The 17,225-nt window shown below is 44.6% G+C and overlaps 1 protein-coding gene across 1 annotated transcript; it reads left to right on the plus strand.

The window, feature by feature from the left end:
• Nucleotides 1-22: 22 nt before the first annotated feature.
• LOC149364881 (integrin-linked kinase-associated serine/threonine phosphatase 2C-like) lies at nucleotides 23-16,562 on the plus strand. Its single transcript, XM_089574842.1, has 8 exons — nucleotides 23-491; nucleotides 598-795; nucleotides 860-977; nucleotides 3,390-3,496; nucleotides 5,421-5,602; nucleotides 7,842-7,963; nucleotides 10,841-11,042; nucleotides 15,111-16,562. Exons 1-8 carry the CDS (start codon nucleotides 461-463, stop codon nucleotides 15,261-15,263), a joined length of 1,113 nt encoding a protein of 370 aa, XP_089430968.1. The 5' UTR covers nucleotides 23-460; the 3' UTR covers nucleotides 15,264-16,562.
• Nucleotides 16,563-17,225: the final 663 nt, after the last annotated feature.

Below are 17,225 nucleotides of genomic sequence, written 5' to 3' on the forward strand. Positions count from 1 at the left end.
TACAAATTTTCATTCCTTACTCAGTGCATAAGCACCCAGAGTGACTACTATGCTCTTAGATAATTTCTGAATTGCCGAAGAAGCTCGTGCGGTTTTCAGAAATGCAAACAAGATAAATAATTTAGTGTTGTTAGTTATTTAATTAGACAATTTTTGTCATACAAATAACTGATTTTTGTAAAATTATCGTCTCTGAAGTAATTCTTATCATTTGACATACCTTCAGTTTTTTTACGCAACTTCGTTGATTGTCTAGTGATTTGCCGCGTGTTTGGTGCTGCTCAGAGCCTCAGACTGGCCCAAAAGAAATTGCTTGTAACCTGTGCATGATGGGTTTGAGGCGGTTCCATTAGTTTACTGCGACTTATGTTTCATGTAGTGACTGCAGAGGGCTGCTTTCGAATCACTGCTGTTTTTCTAATTTCTGATTCGTTCTGGGCTTCGTTAAAATAGCTTACACATGGATTTGTTCAGCGATCTCCCCGAGCCAGGTATCCTTTGGAAAGCTCTTTCAGCACCTCTGTCAGCTTGTCCGCAGTGGTGCTTGCGGAGCTGCTGCTCGCACTTAATCCAATTTTTATGCTTTGCATTAAGCAGAAAACGTGTCCAAGGCCATTCGGCAGGAGCCAGTAGCCAAGGAGATCGGCCACAAATTCATCGCGAAGGTGGTGAGCGACGCGCTGTTCGCCGACCTGCCGTCACCTTCTTCAGTCGAAGAAAACAAACCCATCCCGCAGACGACCAAGAGGCCACACGACGATGAAGACGGCTCTCAGAATAAAAGGCCTGCGTCAAGTATGAGCGGTCGGACGTTGTTGAGCTCCTAGTGGCCTTGCTAATTAGCGCCTTTCTCTTGCAGGTGTTTTGGCGCTGCGTGGCTTCGTGGCGGAACGCAAGGGCGAGCGGGAGGACATGCAAGACGCGCACGTCGTACAGGACGCCTTTCACGCAGACATTCCTCACTTGCATGGTTCCATGTTAGTAACAGCGCGTTGTTTTCGGCGAATTACTACTTTCGTACTAGCCGGGTTTAAAGATGGGCCTGGTTGTTTGACATATTGATGAACCCCGTCGGTTTGTTAGTAGTTCTCATTTTACGCAAGTTCACCAGCATGTTATGCTGACCCATTCTTCAGGTGCCCTGATTAAGTCTAAGTCTCTTATTATCTTTGCACAACCTAGGTGAACGTGGTTGTCAAGTATTATTGATTGCGTATGTTTGCAATGACGAATACACCAGTGGCACTGTAGTGCAGGAGACTGTAGTACAGTGCTCCACACTCTTGTCTGAAGCACGAACTGAACACTATGGAATGCATTGTCTTTACTTACATGTGGCCTAAGAATCAAAAACAGCGTCCTATCTTGTGTAGCATTTGGTTCGCTTGTGATTACTTTTTGTTCTTCAAAAATCTGCATTGTACCTGGGAAGCAGTGGCAGATGTCACCATCCCATATTGGATGGCGCATGCCATTCAAATGGTGTAGACAGGTGTGAGGAGTGCTGTATCCATATAACGTGTTCTCTGAATCCACTAAATTATTGATTGTGGGTAGTCGTAGACAATTTCACTGTGTTTATTGTCAAGCCACCAATTAATTTAGGTCTGTTTGCTGCGTAAAAAAATGCCAATTTTTTTATTGTTCCTGTTCAGCTCCTCCATTACTATTTGTCTTTTCAGAGTGCACATCATGGGCTTTTCCAAGGGCAGCGTTGCTTACATAGCTCTTTTCTTTAGTTTTGGTCTCTCAAGTATGATGTTCCACAGGAAGTTTGTGGTTGTTTCCAGTGAATAGCAAGTGTTTTCAGTATAGGCTTGCACTAGCATTACTGTTATTGCAACATTTGTGCATCTAAAAGGTGAATAGCATGTATCAGCTTTTAATCAAGCATACTGAGCTCACTTAATTGCATTTCCTTATAATTCGGGTTGCATTACCCTCTTGCTTTGGTTCTTACTCATCATAGATTGTTGCCTGTATTGTTTTTTTGGACATAAGGGGCTGTTGCAGGAAACGTTGAAATATTCAGGACGGTGAGAATGCACTAAAAAAGCATTGATAATGAGAATCAATGACGGGCACACATTTGATATACAGGTAGCACATCTATTAACTAAGCATAGATGGAATCAAATGTGCATGGCTATTTGGTATCAAGCACATTAACTGGGTTATTGGTAATGAATTGTTAAGGGCTAAGAAATAGTATTACACATGATTTGCTGGATGGAAGAAAACCATGATGGTTATCATTGGATGGAATTGCTTGCTAACTTCGCTTACTATTCCTTTATGAGGTTTTGAGTTGTAGAAAGCAGCAAAGCTACATTTATCAAAGAGCAAGCAATGTAAAGAATTTTGGAGTGTACCTGTACTCCACATTTTGCTCTTTAAATAGTGGTAGTGTGCCCCTCTACCCTGCATTGACCTCGTCACTTGTTTTCGCTTCAAACAAAACTAGTAAAAGAAGTAAAAGAATGAAAACCACATGTTCATAGGAAAAGGAACTAGTGCTATGATCACACTAGCTCGTGATCTGGTTTGTGTTGCTGAATATGTTAGGAACAGAAGGTTTATACTAGTGGGGTTATGCCAGTATACTTTCAGATGTGCGTTTTTGTGCGTACACATCCTGTCATCTGTGTTTTCAATGGCACGTGTCGGGAAAGTAGGCTAGTATGAGTCTGCACACATCTTAGTTCCTGTTCCTTGTAATGGCTTTTGCTTTCTTGCCTTCCTATATTCTGCACAGCAAAGGCTAAACTGATCACCAGATGCTATAGGACGAAGGCATGCTAAAATATGCCTTGTTGCACTTGTTTCACTGAAGTTGCACATGTAGCAGTTAGTACTTTTGGTTGGGCAAGTTGATTAATTTCTTCAGAGGTACATACTTGCACAAGGAAAACGAGGGCAAATGAAGTATCACATAAGACATGCACAGAGCACACGTCTTATGTGTCTTGTGTTTTATGTAGCGAGTACCTGCCACACTGGCTTTTGCATTTGGCTGCTAAGCCCAAGTTTGTAGGACTGAATGTTTGTCATGGCTACTAATGACAACTGCATTTTTGCAGAGGCAGAATGCAAATATGGCCATGTGCTGCGTAACATCGGTGCACATTAAAGAACCCTAGGTGGTTGAAATTAATCTGGAAGCCTTCACTTTGCCATCTTTCATAGTCCACATGCAGCTTCACGATGTTAAACCCTGAATACTGTTAAATGTAACATATGCTGCTATACTTCATAAGGATTGTGCAGTATGCATTATAGGTACAGGAACAGAGCGTACAGGAGAATATGGTTAATCGTGCAGTTTGCAAAGTGCCTCTCATTGATTGTAATTTAAAGGGTTTTGTATGCATCTCTTTATTTGTCTGCAGATGTCGGCTCGCGTACTATGCCGTCTTTGACGGGCACAACGGCTACCGAGCATCGCGGCACGCTGCTCAGCAGCTGCATCGGCAGCTGGCCACCCGATTCCCGAAGGGTACTGCCTGCCTCCCCATTCTTGCGACCTTGTCTTAATCACTTAGGGCCCAAGGTCAGTTTAGTCCCCACATCTTCTTGCCTCTCCCTGGGCAGCTGCACCCACGTCATTCACTTGCAGTGAGGAGGGGAAAGGGAAAAGACTTGCGTGGGGCCCACTGCCGGTGAGGTACCGTGCCTGCGTGCAGGGCCAGTTTCTTTTCTGTGACACTAAAGCTTGCGCAAGAAATACGAACACTCGCGAAAAAGATGCTCGTGTACAATTGGGATTGAAGTTGGGTGCTCGCTTGAAACATGGCCACATGCCAGACACCGACTTTTTCATGCAGTTTTCAGAGGTTTCCAGGCAGCCTGGACACTAACATGTCTCTCCCGCAATTTTTTTTTTTACAAAACCTTTAGTTTCACATATTCCATAGTGCAAGGCAGCATTCGCTCTCTGCGCTTTATCCTCCTGAGACCCAGCAATGGGAAACTTGTTTAGTGTGTTGGACAGTGGAATCGCAGGTTTGTCAACCATGGAAGGAGGGTTGTGCTGCTATCTAGTGAGTATTGTGAAAGTTGTATTGTTTCTAGACTCTTCGGGTGCTTCAAGTAACGTGGAAATTTATGCAAGTGCGTTTTATGGTGGCTGTCAAAATAAGCAAGCAGATTTGCATGCATTTCAGAGGTGGTAAAGCGCCTTCAGGCAGCCATAACACGAGAAACCAACACCTATAACCACACATATCAGTGAAGAGGGCTGTAAATTTTATTTCTGTTTGAGGAATTTTATCGTTTCTTTTTTTTTTTTCATGTTAAAAGCTTTTCTATCTCACAGCCACATGTTTGAAATGCAGCATATAATCTCCATTGTGTTTTGGGAACCAAAATAATCATATCCTAAGCATTTGCAGGAAATAGTCATCTTAACTGTTTGAGCAGAATCTATTCCGTAATTTGCACCTCGGGTCTCGGGAGGTTATTGCATGGGAGACGCATTGCTGCAGCATATTTCTAAATATGGTGTATGGCTGTCACATTGAGTGTTTCTGTAATTGTTGCCTGTTTCATTTTTATTTGCATCTTTAAGCTGGATGGCTTTGATTGTAGCAGTCTGCAGTGTGACTCATCTGTTAATCGTTTTTATGGAGTTACGTTGACGTGACACCTCTGTCGTTCACTATTGCTGTCCCAACATCTCGGGGTCTCTCGGGATGACAGACTTGCCAAGGAGTACAGTCTTGAATCCCCAAGTAAAAGGCTTCGATGATGGTCTTATATTCTGCGCGCTACTCGTGAGCGTAAAGCTTTTTTTTTTCTCTCAGCAAGTCTAGATGGGGTCAGATGTTTGCCCATTGTTTCACCGAGCAACTTTCTAACTATGCAGTGCTTGTTGGCCAGCTTTTGTCTTTGCGTGCTCAAGCAGGGGGTAAGAACACCTGCACTGTAACGGAATGGCATTGGTGCAGCTGGAAAGGGAAGCTTTTCTCTTATTGATTGACTGTTGATTATCTAGATGCTTTGTTAGTTAGTGGATGTGCTATTACTTAGAAAAGTCTGCGGCAGTATTGTGGGTCTCGGGTTGCTTGCTGATGTGTGCTTTCATCGTCGGCTGCACCATCTTCGGAGATCTACCTCAGCACTAAAAAGTAGTCTCATGGACCCCAGCAAGATCACATTTGCGTTGCATTTATAATTCTGACACTGTGAGTTAAGGAGTTTACTGGTATGCCTTCTAAGGTCCAAAAACATTGTTGCCACTAGTTTCTGGCAGAAATGAAGTTTATTCTGATTTGTTTTTTGTCACTTTGCTGTATACTATAAGGCTACCTTTGTTTCTCTTGACTTCAGGGACCAGCATATCGGCTGAGTTCGTTCTTGCAGGCAGCGGCTGTTGGATGTGAACCAGCACTCATCACGCACGTCTTGTGTTTTCATTGCAGGGGACGTGAGCCAGGTGGAGAAGGAGATAAAACGCAGCATCATGGAAAGCTTCAAGAAGACGGATGAAGACTTCCTCAAGAGAGCAGCAAGCTACAAGCCGTCTTGGAAAGATGGCACGACAGCCGTAATTGTGGTTGCCATTGACAACACTCTGTACATTGCCAACCTTGGAGACAGCAAAGTAAGTGTGTTTCTTTCTACAGTAAGAATTAATGAGCTTGTCACACTGCATTGTAGTGCTGCTAAAGGAATGAGATGCTAAAGAAACCATATTAAAGTAAGTATTTTTTTACTGAAAAGTGAAATGGGGGCTTTTTTAGTAAGTTGGGCGCAGCATGCAGTACAGAAAACAGTAGTAAGGTGGAAAGTTGGGCGAGTTGAATCTTATTCGTGCGATGAAGTTAGCGGCAAACACGAGGTCCAAAGTAGGAGAAAAGACACAACACGAGCGCTTTTTCGCAACTAAAACTTTAATGGAAGAACACATGATATATATACCCATCTCGTGAAGTAAATCCAAAGAAACATACATGATAACATCAAGAAAAACCTTAGGGGGCGAAACATCTGAAGAGTGCTGGGTAACGTAAGTGGTGCAAAAGCAGGAAACTTCATGGTCACAATCACGAAGAGCAGAACCCCAAAAAACACAGAAGAAACAAAAAGGAGGGAAGGAATGCATATTAATTCCACGTGTGGCCCAGGTGTGCCAGTTCCTTTGCTGTTAAAGAAATTGACGGTGCGCTTATGCATGTATTTCCCTGTTGCGAAATATAAAAAGCCTCCGTGATTTTGCACTGGAGTCGTTCTTTATGATCTGATGAAATTCATCCCGTGCCAAACGGGTGTGGTGTATGAGTTGCCTGTTTCCTGTGGCAAGACCTACATAGGTCAGACAGGACGTTGTGTAAACGTGCGGCTAAAAGAACACTAGAAATCGCTCTCGCATTTGGTGGACCATTGCCAGGGATGTAAAGAATGTAAGCCGGATTGTGTGCCGGAATGTAGGCCAGTATGCAAGAAAAAATGCAATCCGCTTTATGCGCAAGCTGAAATTTTATCACATCATAAAGAACGACTCCAGCGCGAAATCACGGAAGCTTTTTATATTTCGCGACAGGAAAATACATGCATAAGCGTATCGTCAATTTCTTTAACAGAAAAAGAACTGGCATACCTGGACCACACTTAGAATTAATATCCATTCCTTCCCTCCTTTTTGTTTCTTTTGTGTTTTTTGGGTTTTGCTCTTTGTGATTGTGACCATGAAGTTTCCTGCTTTTGCACCACTTACGTTACCCAGCACTCCTCATATGTATCGCCCCCTAAGGTTTTTCTTGATGTTATCATGTATGTTTCTTTGGATTTACTTCACGAGATGGGTATATATATCATGTGTTCTTCCATTAAAGTTTTAGTGGTGAGAAAGCGCTTGTGTTGTCTTTTCTCCTACTTTGGTCCTCGTTTTTGGCGCTAACTTCATCATGTACAGAAAACAGTTCTGGTGCAGTACAGAAAAATCAGTTCCTTGCCGACATTGAGAATCAAATCGAAGCCTCGTAGCTTGTACGGAGTGTCCTGACCATTTCGTCATGCCACAGACGTCTTGCCTAATACCTTGTGGCCTCATATCATCTCCAGATTTATTTCTATTCCTCCATAAGTTCCATAGAGAGATTACTGGATTGTTCATGTCTCCTGGCTGGTCAATATGCAGTACAGCAGGATGACACGTTTGTCCCCTTTGCTGAATCTCCGCTTCAACAATTCAAGCCGAATGTTTGCACTGGCTGTTTCTGAGAGCATTTTCAGTGCGGAGAAGCTGCACACGCAACTTTCCCTCAACCGCAGATGTTCGCAAGCAAATTGGAAGTGAAACGTTTAACTTCTTTTTGTTTGTAGGCTGTTTCATTGTCACTTGGCTGTTTATTCCTTTTGACAGAAGATATGTAGGAGCAAACACTCTGTAAGAACACCAATTCTGTGCCTATGCGATGGTGGGGTATGTTTTCACAAACACAATCGCATTGTGATTGCACTTATCTACTCTGCGTACCCACTGTGGGCGCTGAGTGGCTGTGACGCTTGCATGTTGAGCATGATGCTTCTGAATTGAATTCCAGCTGTGGCAACGCCATTTCATTGGGGTCAGAATGCAAAAGGTGCCCATATGCTATCCCAGGTCACCGAAATTAATCCCAAGAGTGTTCCTCTTTCCCTGCTTTCATTCCTTCCTACATCCCTTCTCTTGTGGCGCACAGTTCAGGTGGTCACTGTGAGTGAAACAGTTGCTGTGATTTCCTTTCCGCATCCCTTCCCACATTTTGTGTACCCTTAATAACTACACAGCAGCAGACCATCAGCAAGGTTTCGGGGATTGATTTTTGAAGCGTGTTACCTTTTCACTCTCCTCTTTACAGGCCATCCTTTGTCGATACCATGAGGAATCCAAGAAGCACATTTCTGTTCCACTGAGCAAAGACCACAACCCAACAGACTATGGGGAAAGGATGCGCATACAAAAGGCTGGAGGATATGTGAAGTAATCACCTTTTGTTACGAAAAGTTGCCGGTCCGTCGGTACATGATTTCAACGAAAACAGCGCACTAAAGACAGGACCGAGAATACGAGACAAGAAGTGACAAACAGACTCATCCTCGTCTTCGCAATGGTTTTATTTTTATTCTGAGTATTATTTTTTATTTCATTCCGGCATTCATTGCGAGCAATGCAACCTTCAGTTGTTAGTCAGCGCTCTGTGTCGGCATGTCTCCTATTCTTAGTCTGTCCTTCGCGCGATGTAATCACCTTTCACTCACTTTTCTCTTGAGGTTCCAATTTTTTTTTTTCATTGCATAAGTGATTGGATTACAAGTAGATGCATTGCAAGTTTTGAATATGAGGTGTTACGGTCATCGCAGACGTCAGTGAGGGCATGTAGGCAGCAACTTCATGAGGAAGGTTGTTGATAGCTGTTTGGGGCAAAAATGAACGAGCAAATGTAGATGCATATTCTAGCCTAGACCTGATAAACTATCTACTGTAAAAACCAGGATATAGGTCGGACTGAAATGTAGGTCGACGCCCCAACTAACCAATTTTACAAATGTAAAAAAATCTTTTTCAGTGCTAAAAGTACCGAAAGACACCCTTACCTTGAAACACATGTGACTCAACCAGTTGCACAATGGTGACAGTATTCATTTTTCATTTAGATGCTGCTCGTATGTGCACCCGGCCAATTCTTTAACACTATCGCGCGACGATCGACCCGCAAGCTTGTCAGCACCTTATTAACGGCGCTGAGCTGCGAAACAAGCGAGATGCGCACATGTGTACACATGCGCTTTCGCCGCTCCGTGATAGGGTGTTGACAAACACGCGAGGCAATGGTCGCGCAATACTGCTAAAGAATTGGCTGGGTGTACGTACAGCACAGAGAAGGGTACGAAATGGGTAAGCGCTACTCCAAGTCATCAGACTCGTCCAAACTCGAGTCGAGTCGAGACTTGCACACCATCTTTGCGGGGAGAGATTTCCATGCCTACAACACCCAGCCACAAACCACAATAACTTTGTGACAATGGAAACGCAAATTGGCGGTGTCGCAACGTCACCATACTGCGCTTCTGCTGATGGCGATGGAGGCTGTTGACTACAGCCGCCCATTGTTGCAAGACTTCCGCAGTTTTTCCGGTATATAAGATGGGGGTCGACTTTTTGCCATGGTTTTTTTTTTAATACGACCTGTATTCCAGTTTTTACGGTATGTGGAAGTAATTTTATTGTGCTGTGGTGCTTTAGGAATAAAAAAAATCTGTTTGCAGGTGATATGATGTTAGTAATATGGGTATGCCAGAAAGGATTGCTGCTTCAGATTACACCTAGGTATCTAAAAGACTGTATAGGTTGAACAGAGGAGTTAGTGATAATGCAGCCAAATGCGAAGGGGTGATGGCATTGTTGGAATGAGCCAAGCTTGCATTTGTTATTTGTTTAGTTCATTTAGCCGCTGGTCAAACTATTCTCGAACGTGATTAAAACAGATTTGTAGAGCTGCTTGGTGGGGTGCAGAAGTTTTAAATCAAGAACAAGTTTTCCGTAGCTTGGTCACCTATCAGTGTGGCTTGTGCATGAGCAGTGCAATTTGAAACCTGATGTTCACGCATTCACCAGTTGCACCTGCCAGCTAAAGTTTATAGAAGGCGACTGTGTCAAAGAAATTAAATTTCTTAACATCCAAAGTGTATTGCTTTGTATTGCTTGAGATTTAATTGTGGTACTGTGTAATTGGCACAGTGACAATTCTGCTGCATATATCCAATCAGACTGGGGTAAAATTAAATTTTTTCTATAATATTGCCTTGCATAAACTGTTGACTCTGAGTGCTACACATATTTGGGATAAAAGCTCTTGTTCAGTCTGTTTTCCTAAAATAGGCATGTGTATGCGGCCTAGTAAAACCAGTATTATTTGCAAATAAAACTTGCACTGTGGTCTCCTAAGAGGTTTATACCTTTTAAGCCTAGGCAAACTCATTGGCAAAATTTATTCGACAGCGAAATTTTGGCAAGATGGATTTACTTTACAATCGACATAAATGTTGTTGTGCTGGCCGAGGTAATGCTTGAAAACGTGCTAGACAAACAACCAGCATCCCTCAAAATAGTCAGTTGCGGCAGATGATAGGTGTGTGCCTTGGTGTTTCTCTCAAATTAGGTGGAGGTCTGGAGGGTGGTATCTTAACAACTCTCTTTCCTTCTCAATTTGCCAGTGCGTTCTTTAAATACTCTGCCTGCTAGCCGTGTTTATCATGGCTTTATTGGTTTTGCTTGTGCCTGACTAACAGTGAGACGTGGAAATACTAAACATGGTTGTTCTGTTTACTGTTTAATACTGATAAAAGGATAATTGTCAGATGTATATCAACAGCATTTGAGCAATATCTACAATAATATAGAGAAGTTCTTCGCCTCATTGCACTTAGGACAGCCAACAACCTTTGCTGTCACATAACTGATTAATATCAGTTATGTGTGTGTGGTCTTGTGTTGTAAACTGATGCTATGTGAAGGGGTTTCGTTATGATGAAAGTGACAGGGAGCCAGACTGGTGGGACTAGTCAACAACGACAAAGGAGATAGTCATTCAGCACCTCCACCGATTTTAAGTATGTTTATTTACAGAGCCTAATGGCAGGGTATCAAAGGTAGTCACACAGCACGCGGCTGCAAAATCCAGGTGCACACACTCAACCTCTTCCTCTAGTCCCACCAGTCTGGCTGCACAGTTTTTTTTTTCATCACCACAGTTTATTTTCTATTCCCACGCAGTGTTTCAGAAGTAAGTCTCCCTAATAATAATGCCAAAATTGGCGGCTGACTGCTGTGGCGTGGCTGACGCAACTTGGCCTGCAGGGATGGCCGTGTGCTGGGTGTGCTGGAGGTGTCGCGCTCCATCGGTGATGGCCAGTACAAGCGATGCGGTGTCAGCTGCCTCCCAGATGTCATGCGTTGCCAGCTGACGCCCGCTGATCGGTTCCTGGTGCTCGCTTGTGATGGCCTCTGGAAGGTGTTCACATCGGACCAGGTCCTCAACGTTGTGCTCACCACGCTACAGGTGAGTGCAACGATGCCTGCACATCGTCTGCAGTGCCCTCGGGCAGCATGAGCCAGTGTGGCTCTGATGTCTAGGTCCTGTTCTGTGTTGGGCTGCACTACTGGAAGCTTGCTATGCACCTTCACTGTGAGAAAAGTTTGAACTTGTTTATTAAGGCGGAAGCCTTTAATGCCTCATCGTTGTAAGCAGAAGTTGTCGACAGAAAATGTCACGCTTTTCAATTGGTCGAAATGGCCGTGACGTCACAGTGCGCGAATTTCAAACGGGGCCAATTGTACTTTGGCTACTAACCATGCAACCAATTAAAGAGATTGTATAGTGATTCTCCAAGTTAATGGGACTTACTTAACCAATTAGCCTAATTAACCTTCCTAGTCAGACCAGATAAATAAATAAAACCGAGTAGGAAATTGGCCGAGCTCGGGAATCGAACCCCGGTCTCCGGAGTGCGAGATGAGCATGCTACCACTCCGCTATGCTAGCTCGATGGCTTGGCACTTACAAAGGCTCGTCTAGTGAATACGGTGTCTTCGTTCGCTCCCATCTTCCTCCCTTCCCGTTACAGCGAGGTTTAGGTGACCACCGAGATATGAGACACTGATACATTTGCTTTCCTCAAAAACCAATTTACCGACGAGCAAGGCGTAGAACCTTTCCTCAAAAAAGCGTTGCATTCAAAGGGCAACGCATTGCGCCTAACGGGTGGTGGCGTTCCACTTCTAAAGACGAAGCTAAAGCGTCATTAATTTGCAGTTCATTAATGCACCAACAGAATGTGAAGTGAACAATCGCGTAGCAGAATGCAGCACTCAGGCTTTCGCCTTTCACCACTTTAGCCGCTAAAGTTCCTCGTAATTTTTTGAAAGCCGTAGGGTATATGAGACTGATTTTACATTACTTCTTTACCTGTTTGTACATGTCATTCTTGAGAAGAAGGCTGAGGTCTTTATTTCATTTGTTGGGAGTCTCGTGACCCTTACCCAGCCAAGGATGGTTGCTGAGGTTATCCGACCTTTTTCAGAGCTTGTATTATTAGCCCTTTCAAAAAATTTTCTTCTGTCATCACTAGGTAGTGTGAACTAACTTTTTAGCCCATTTATGCCACCGTTGTTTTGCACCTTTTTATAAAATCCTGCGCAATTTTTCTATACCTTGAGCTTGGTGCATGGTAGCCTTAGATGATTATGCGGCTCTAAACTCAGCACACATCAGCAGCTACTGGTGTACTGTTGCATTGATAAACATGAAATTCATTTTCTATGGTACACTGATATATTGCTGCTAAAATGGTCTTTCTTGGTTTAATAGGTAGTGAAGAGGAATGGATACATACTGTGCAGATGCTTAATTACTTGATGGTTGCACTTCACGCAATTTGTGTGCAATCCCTAGTTTCTCTTCCTCCTGCTTCACACGTGGTTGCAGCTAAATACAGGTATTTGTGTTAAAGCTAGTGTGCATCAAATGTTAGGACTGTGGAGAAGACAGCTTTGTATCCTTTCCTCATTTGTTTATTGCATAGAGCTCACTCCTGTCCTGTTTTGTCGGCAATTGCAGCGCCCCTTCTGCTCGAAAAACTTGTTGCAACCTTGTAGAGCTTTTCAGCTTATCAGGTTTTTCTTAATTTTATAAGCTTTACTGGTGAACCTGAAGTGATATTGGGAAAACTGAGGAGGGGTTATCTTTAAACATCTGCATGCCAGTGGACTGAAAGAAACATGTTCAGAAATTCTACTCAGGAGATGCAGTCAACTATATGCATTTGAACACTCTTTAGCAACTGTTGCTCAGTTGTCAGCATTTGCGTAGTATGGGGCATAAACAGTCAGTATACACTTATTGCTGAGAAAAGGCAGTCAAGTTGGCAGTGCAAGATTTAATGGTAACCAGATTCCTTTTTTGCATTGTGACCTTGGAGACAGAAAAAAGGTCCCAAAATGTTATCCCTATCTAAGAACTCAGCATGGCAAAATTCACCTGAAATTAGGTCCACCGTTCTTGAATGAAATCTTTAGATTTCATTCAAGCCTACCATGTTGCAGCCTACCATAGATGGCTGCAACACGAACGCAACAAAATTAATGTAATCATCAGGAGAGCGTACAAGGCGGCGCTGGGCCTGTTCGAGTCCACGAGCACGACCCGCCTCTTACAACTCGGGATCCACAACACGCTCGAAGAAATAGCCGAAGCGCAACGGACCTCTCAACTGGAGCGGCTGTCCACGACCAAAGCCGGGAGGAAGATACTGGACGACCTGGGAATAGGACACTCGAACGACGCGCAGACGAAGCTCCCCGTCCCCGAAGAGGTCCGACGCCAGACCAGAATCGACCCCATACCCAAGAACATGAACCCCGAGTATAACAAGGAAAGAAGAGCGGCGAGGGCCAAGGCTCTCATCGACCTGCACGCCAACGACGAGCACGCGCGGTACGTGGACGCGGCCGAATACCAACGGAACGCCTTCGCAGCGGTCGTCATAGAGGCGTCGACCGGCGCCACGAAGACGGCAGCGAGCGTGAGAGGCGCCGGAGCGGAACAAGCGGAGGAGGTGGCCATCGCCCTGGCCATTGCCGACGCAGACTGCTACACGGTGCTGAGTGACTCGAGACAGGCGGTGCGAAACTTCGCCAAAGGCCAAGTCTGCAGGGAGGCCGAGCGCGTACTACGAGCGACTAAACTGCAAGACAGAAGAGTAAGAATCAAGTGGTTTCCGGCGCACGCGGGCGACGCGTCGGAACGCAGTGCGAACCACAATGAGACGGCACATGCAGCGGCGCGAGCGCTAACCAACCGCGCCCCGGCAACAGACCGTCCGACGTGGTTCGGAGCCAAGGACCGCATGACCGACTACAGCGAAATCACGAAGGCCTACCGCCTGGCTCGCAGGACTCTCCCACCCCCGCACCCGAGGCTGAGTCGAGCGGAGGCGGTACTACTGAGACAGCTCCAGACCGGATCGCTACCGAGCCCGAGACTGATGCATCGCATGTACCCCGAGACCTACCCGACCGATACGTGTAGAGTCTGCCGGAGGGAGCCGGCAGATCACACGCACATCCTGTGGGACTGCATCAAAAATCCAAAGGAAGCAAGATCAGGAACAATCCCGCCGCGGCTGGAGGCAGCCGCGAACAGCAACGACCATGACCAACAGCTATGGGCCGTCCAGCAGGTCCTCGGGGCGCTCGAAAGGCAGGGATCCAGCGAGCCGGCAACGGCGAGCGGAGACCCGCGCCGAGTAACGGCAGCCTCGTAGACGACGTAGGCCCTCGTCGGGGCGCGCGAGCGTCCAACTGCAGGCACAAATAAAGTTTACTCCAATCCAATAGTTGTTATGTGTTAGCTGGAGCAGGCTTTGCTGCTTTCAAGACAAAGTGATGGGAAATAATGGAAGTGTTTGGTCAAAGTAAAATGTATTGCCATACAGCAGCAGTACAGAAGGGCTTCAGTAGTGGCATATGCGTAAACAGTGTTGAAAATGCTTGGTTCATTATTAATTTTTGACTCTTATGCCGTTCCAAACAATATTACTTGATTATCTATTGTCACTTGTCTCTTTGATACATATAAAGTTTTGTGTAAAGGGATATATTTCTTGCTCTCCCTTGTAAGATTTGCACAACTAACAAGTGGGTAAGATGTTCGAAAGGTACTGGTTAAAGAATTGGTGATATTGCCAGGTGGTTGGAATTAGTCCGTTTCCAGGCAGGGAAAACGTTAAGAACGGTAAAGCTGAGTTGTGAGGAAGGGAATAACTAATATTGGCACTTGCCTAAGCATAAAGTAAAGCTGTGCATATTTTTTGAGATCTTCGCTTTAAGATTAAGAGGGGGGGGGGGGGGGGGGGGGGGGGGGCAGGGGGGGGGGGGGGGCAGGGGGGGGGGGGGGGGGGCAGTTATTTGCTTATGTTAAGATCTCCTACACCTGTGAGGACTGCTCTAAATAGGTTCGACTTCAACTCCATTGTGTGGTATCTTTTTTTCTCGAGGTTTTCTTTTTTATAGCCCTGATCGTGATGCTGGAACAGTGAGCGCTTTTGGAAATGTTTTTCTCTCCATGCAGGATGAGACAATAGCATCAGAAGGAGATGAGAAAAGGACACTAGACCTTCGATACGAGACTGCCTGCAACAAACTGGCCAACGAAGCTGTGCGGAAGCTGAGTGGCGACAATGTCACCGTCGTCATAGTTCACATAGCACGCGACAAGCACTGAATCCTTGGCCAGGTTGCCACCGGTCATGCTCTCTCGAGAGAGAGCTCGGGCAGCAAGAGTTGTCTTGTTTTGTATATGTGTGCTTTCAAGAGTTCTTTCTCTTCATCTCTTCATCATCACATTTTTTTCATACCCATAGGTTTTCAGTCCTTATTTTTTGTCTCTAGTTGCAATACGTTTGTTAACCGTTCTGGGTATGTTCTGTCAGTTAAGTTAGACTGGATGGAGAAGAACAGCTGTTCAGGCTAGGGGCATTATTGTGGAAACAAACGCGATGGCAGACATCATCACTGCAGTGGTACAGACTAGTATAATATATGCAATTTTCTACTCGTACGAGCCTTATTAGCAAAATTAGCCATAACCGGAAACTCTTCTGAGCTAGAGCAAAAATACAGGTGACATGTGAAATTGCTAATGGCGCTTCATTGGTGCATAGTCTGTGGAAAATGGAATGTGGTCTGTAGAAATGGAGCGCAGTCTATGGAAAAGAAGCTGTATTAGGCACATGCATAAGCACTAATTATTGTCGCACTTCTCTTCATGGGGAGGCTCAAGTTTTCTCATGAGACTGCAAGTGTCGTCACACTGTATCGCATTGGGCCATAATTCATTTCAGGGCGCTTTATTTTTTAGTATGTGCCAGAAAACTGAAAGGAAGGTGTGTGTGTTCATGGTTGTAAAGTTTACCTTGGCAAGAATTGTCAACATGAAGCAAAAGCTGAACATGTCCATGATGTAGTGCTTTTTAGCACTGAGAGGCACCAATGAGTTCACGTAATTCTAGTTTTGTTGAGAAGTGGTAGAGCAAAGAATGTTGCGGAGCATTGCGGCTTGTTTACTGTTTTGCTAGAACTCTGCACAGTCTTAGTTTTGCTAGTGTTTGTGTATAATTCTTGTGGTTTTTATTTTTTGTTACACATAGCGTAGTACTCTGAAGGGGCAGGCCTCTTTTTTTTGTCTTGCACTGGTTTAATAAAAAACTGAAATAGGCATTTCCAGTTGTTGTTGTTTTTTTTCTAGACTTCATGTTCAGCTGTTCTTTTTTACCCTGAGCTGTGTGGATCAAAATATTTCTGACTGGTGACTTCTGCTGCAACTGACTCTTAAAGGGCCACACTTGCCTGCAGACCAGATGTGCTGGGCTTTGCTGAGACCGGCCCACAATGAGATGCACACCCTTGCTCCCATCTTCATTATGTTTTACGATGTAAGCAATTCTAAGTGGGCTTAGCATTGTTGAAACTATAGTTTCTGCTCTTCATAAGATGTGATATAATAAAGGAACACGCATTTCAACAGCAGCATTGTGATTACTCAGTGGAACAACATTGCATGACATCTGCTGGCTGGAAGGTCATTAAAATGGTGCAAGGCTTCGAGGGTAAGGCTGTTTGTACAGGCTGTGTTCACACGTGTTTGACTCATCCTCTCCCCACTTTGTCTGCTTTATGATAAATGCCTCTTCTATTGACCTCCATACAAGTTTCCCGTGCCAGCTGCGACCGACCTATACTGCAAACTTATCTACCTACCTCATTTTCAGGTGCCCCCTGCTATGGTTATCTTGCCTTTGAATCCACCTTTCTTACCCAAGGGACCATTGCTCTTGTCTAGACTAGAGTGTACAATGTGCTTTGCTACAAACTACAAATGAAGCGACATCTGGCTGCGTACAATCGATCAACATCACAGGAAATGTAGGAATGCATGGCCTCCAAGCGGCCTTTGTAGAAGCCTTGCGTTTTCATATTCCCTTTTATATTGAGCGGCCGTGTGTCCACAAGTGCAGCTGTGTAGATGTACAATGGCCATGCACACTTTACCTTGAACACTGCAGCTGCAGTTGGATTCCACATTTTTTTTTGTCTGCAAAATATCACTTGTGTTGACTGTGGCTGAATGTGTAGATTCAAACAGCTGCAATGAGTCTCTCAAAAGCAACTAATCATGGTATGCTTT

Source organism: Amblyomma mixtum, chromosome 2 (genome assembly GCF_055824585.1).
Source record: "Amblyomma mixtum isolate Tamu chromosome 2, ASM5582458v1, whole genome shotgun sequence".
In the NCBI taxonomy this organism is placed as follows: domain Eukaryota; kingdom Metazoa; phylum Arthropoda; class Arachnida; order Ixodida; family Ixodidae; genus Amblyomma; species Amblyomma mixtum.

Bases quoted from the DNA above. Each gene is read 5' to 3' on its own strand.
- LOC149364881 (XM_089574842.1), top strand. From the start codon at position 461: ATGGATTTGTTCAGCGATCTCCCCGAGCCAG. The intron at 5,603-7,841 runs GTAAGTGTGTTT...TCCTCTTTACAG, and splicing joins CCAACCTTGGAGACAGCAAA to GCCATCCTTTGTCGATACCA. The intron at 11,043-15,110 runs GTGAGTGCAACG...CTCTCCATGCAG, and splicing joins TTGTGCTCACCACGCTACAG to GATGAGACAATAGCATCAGA.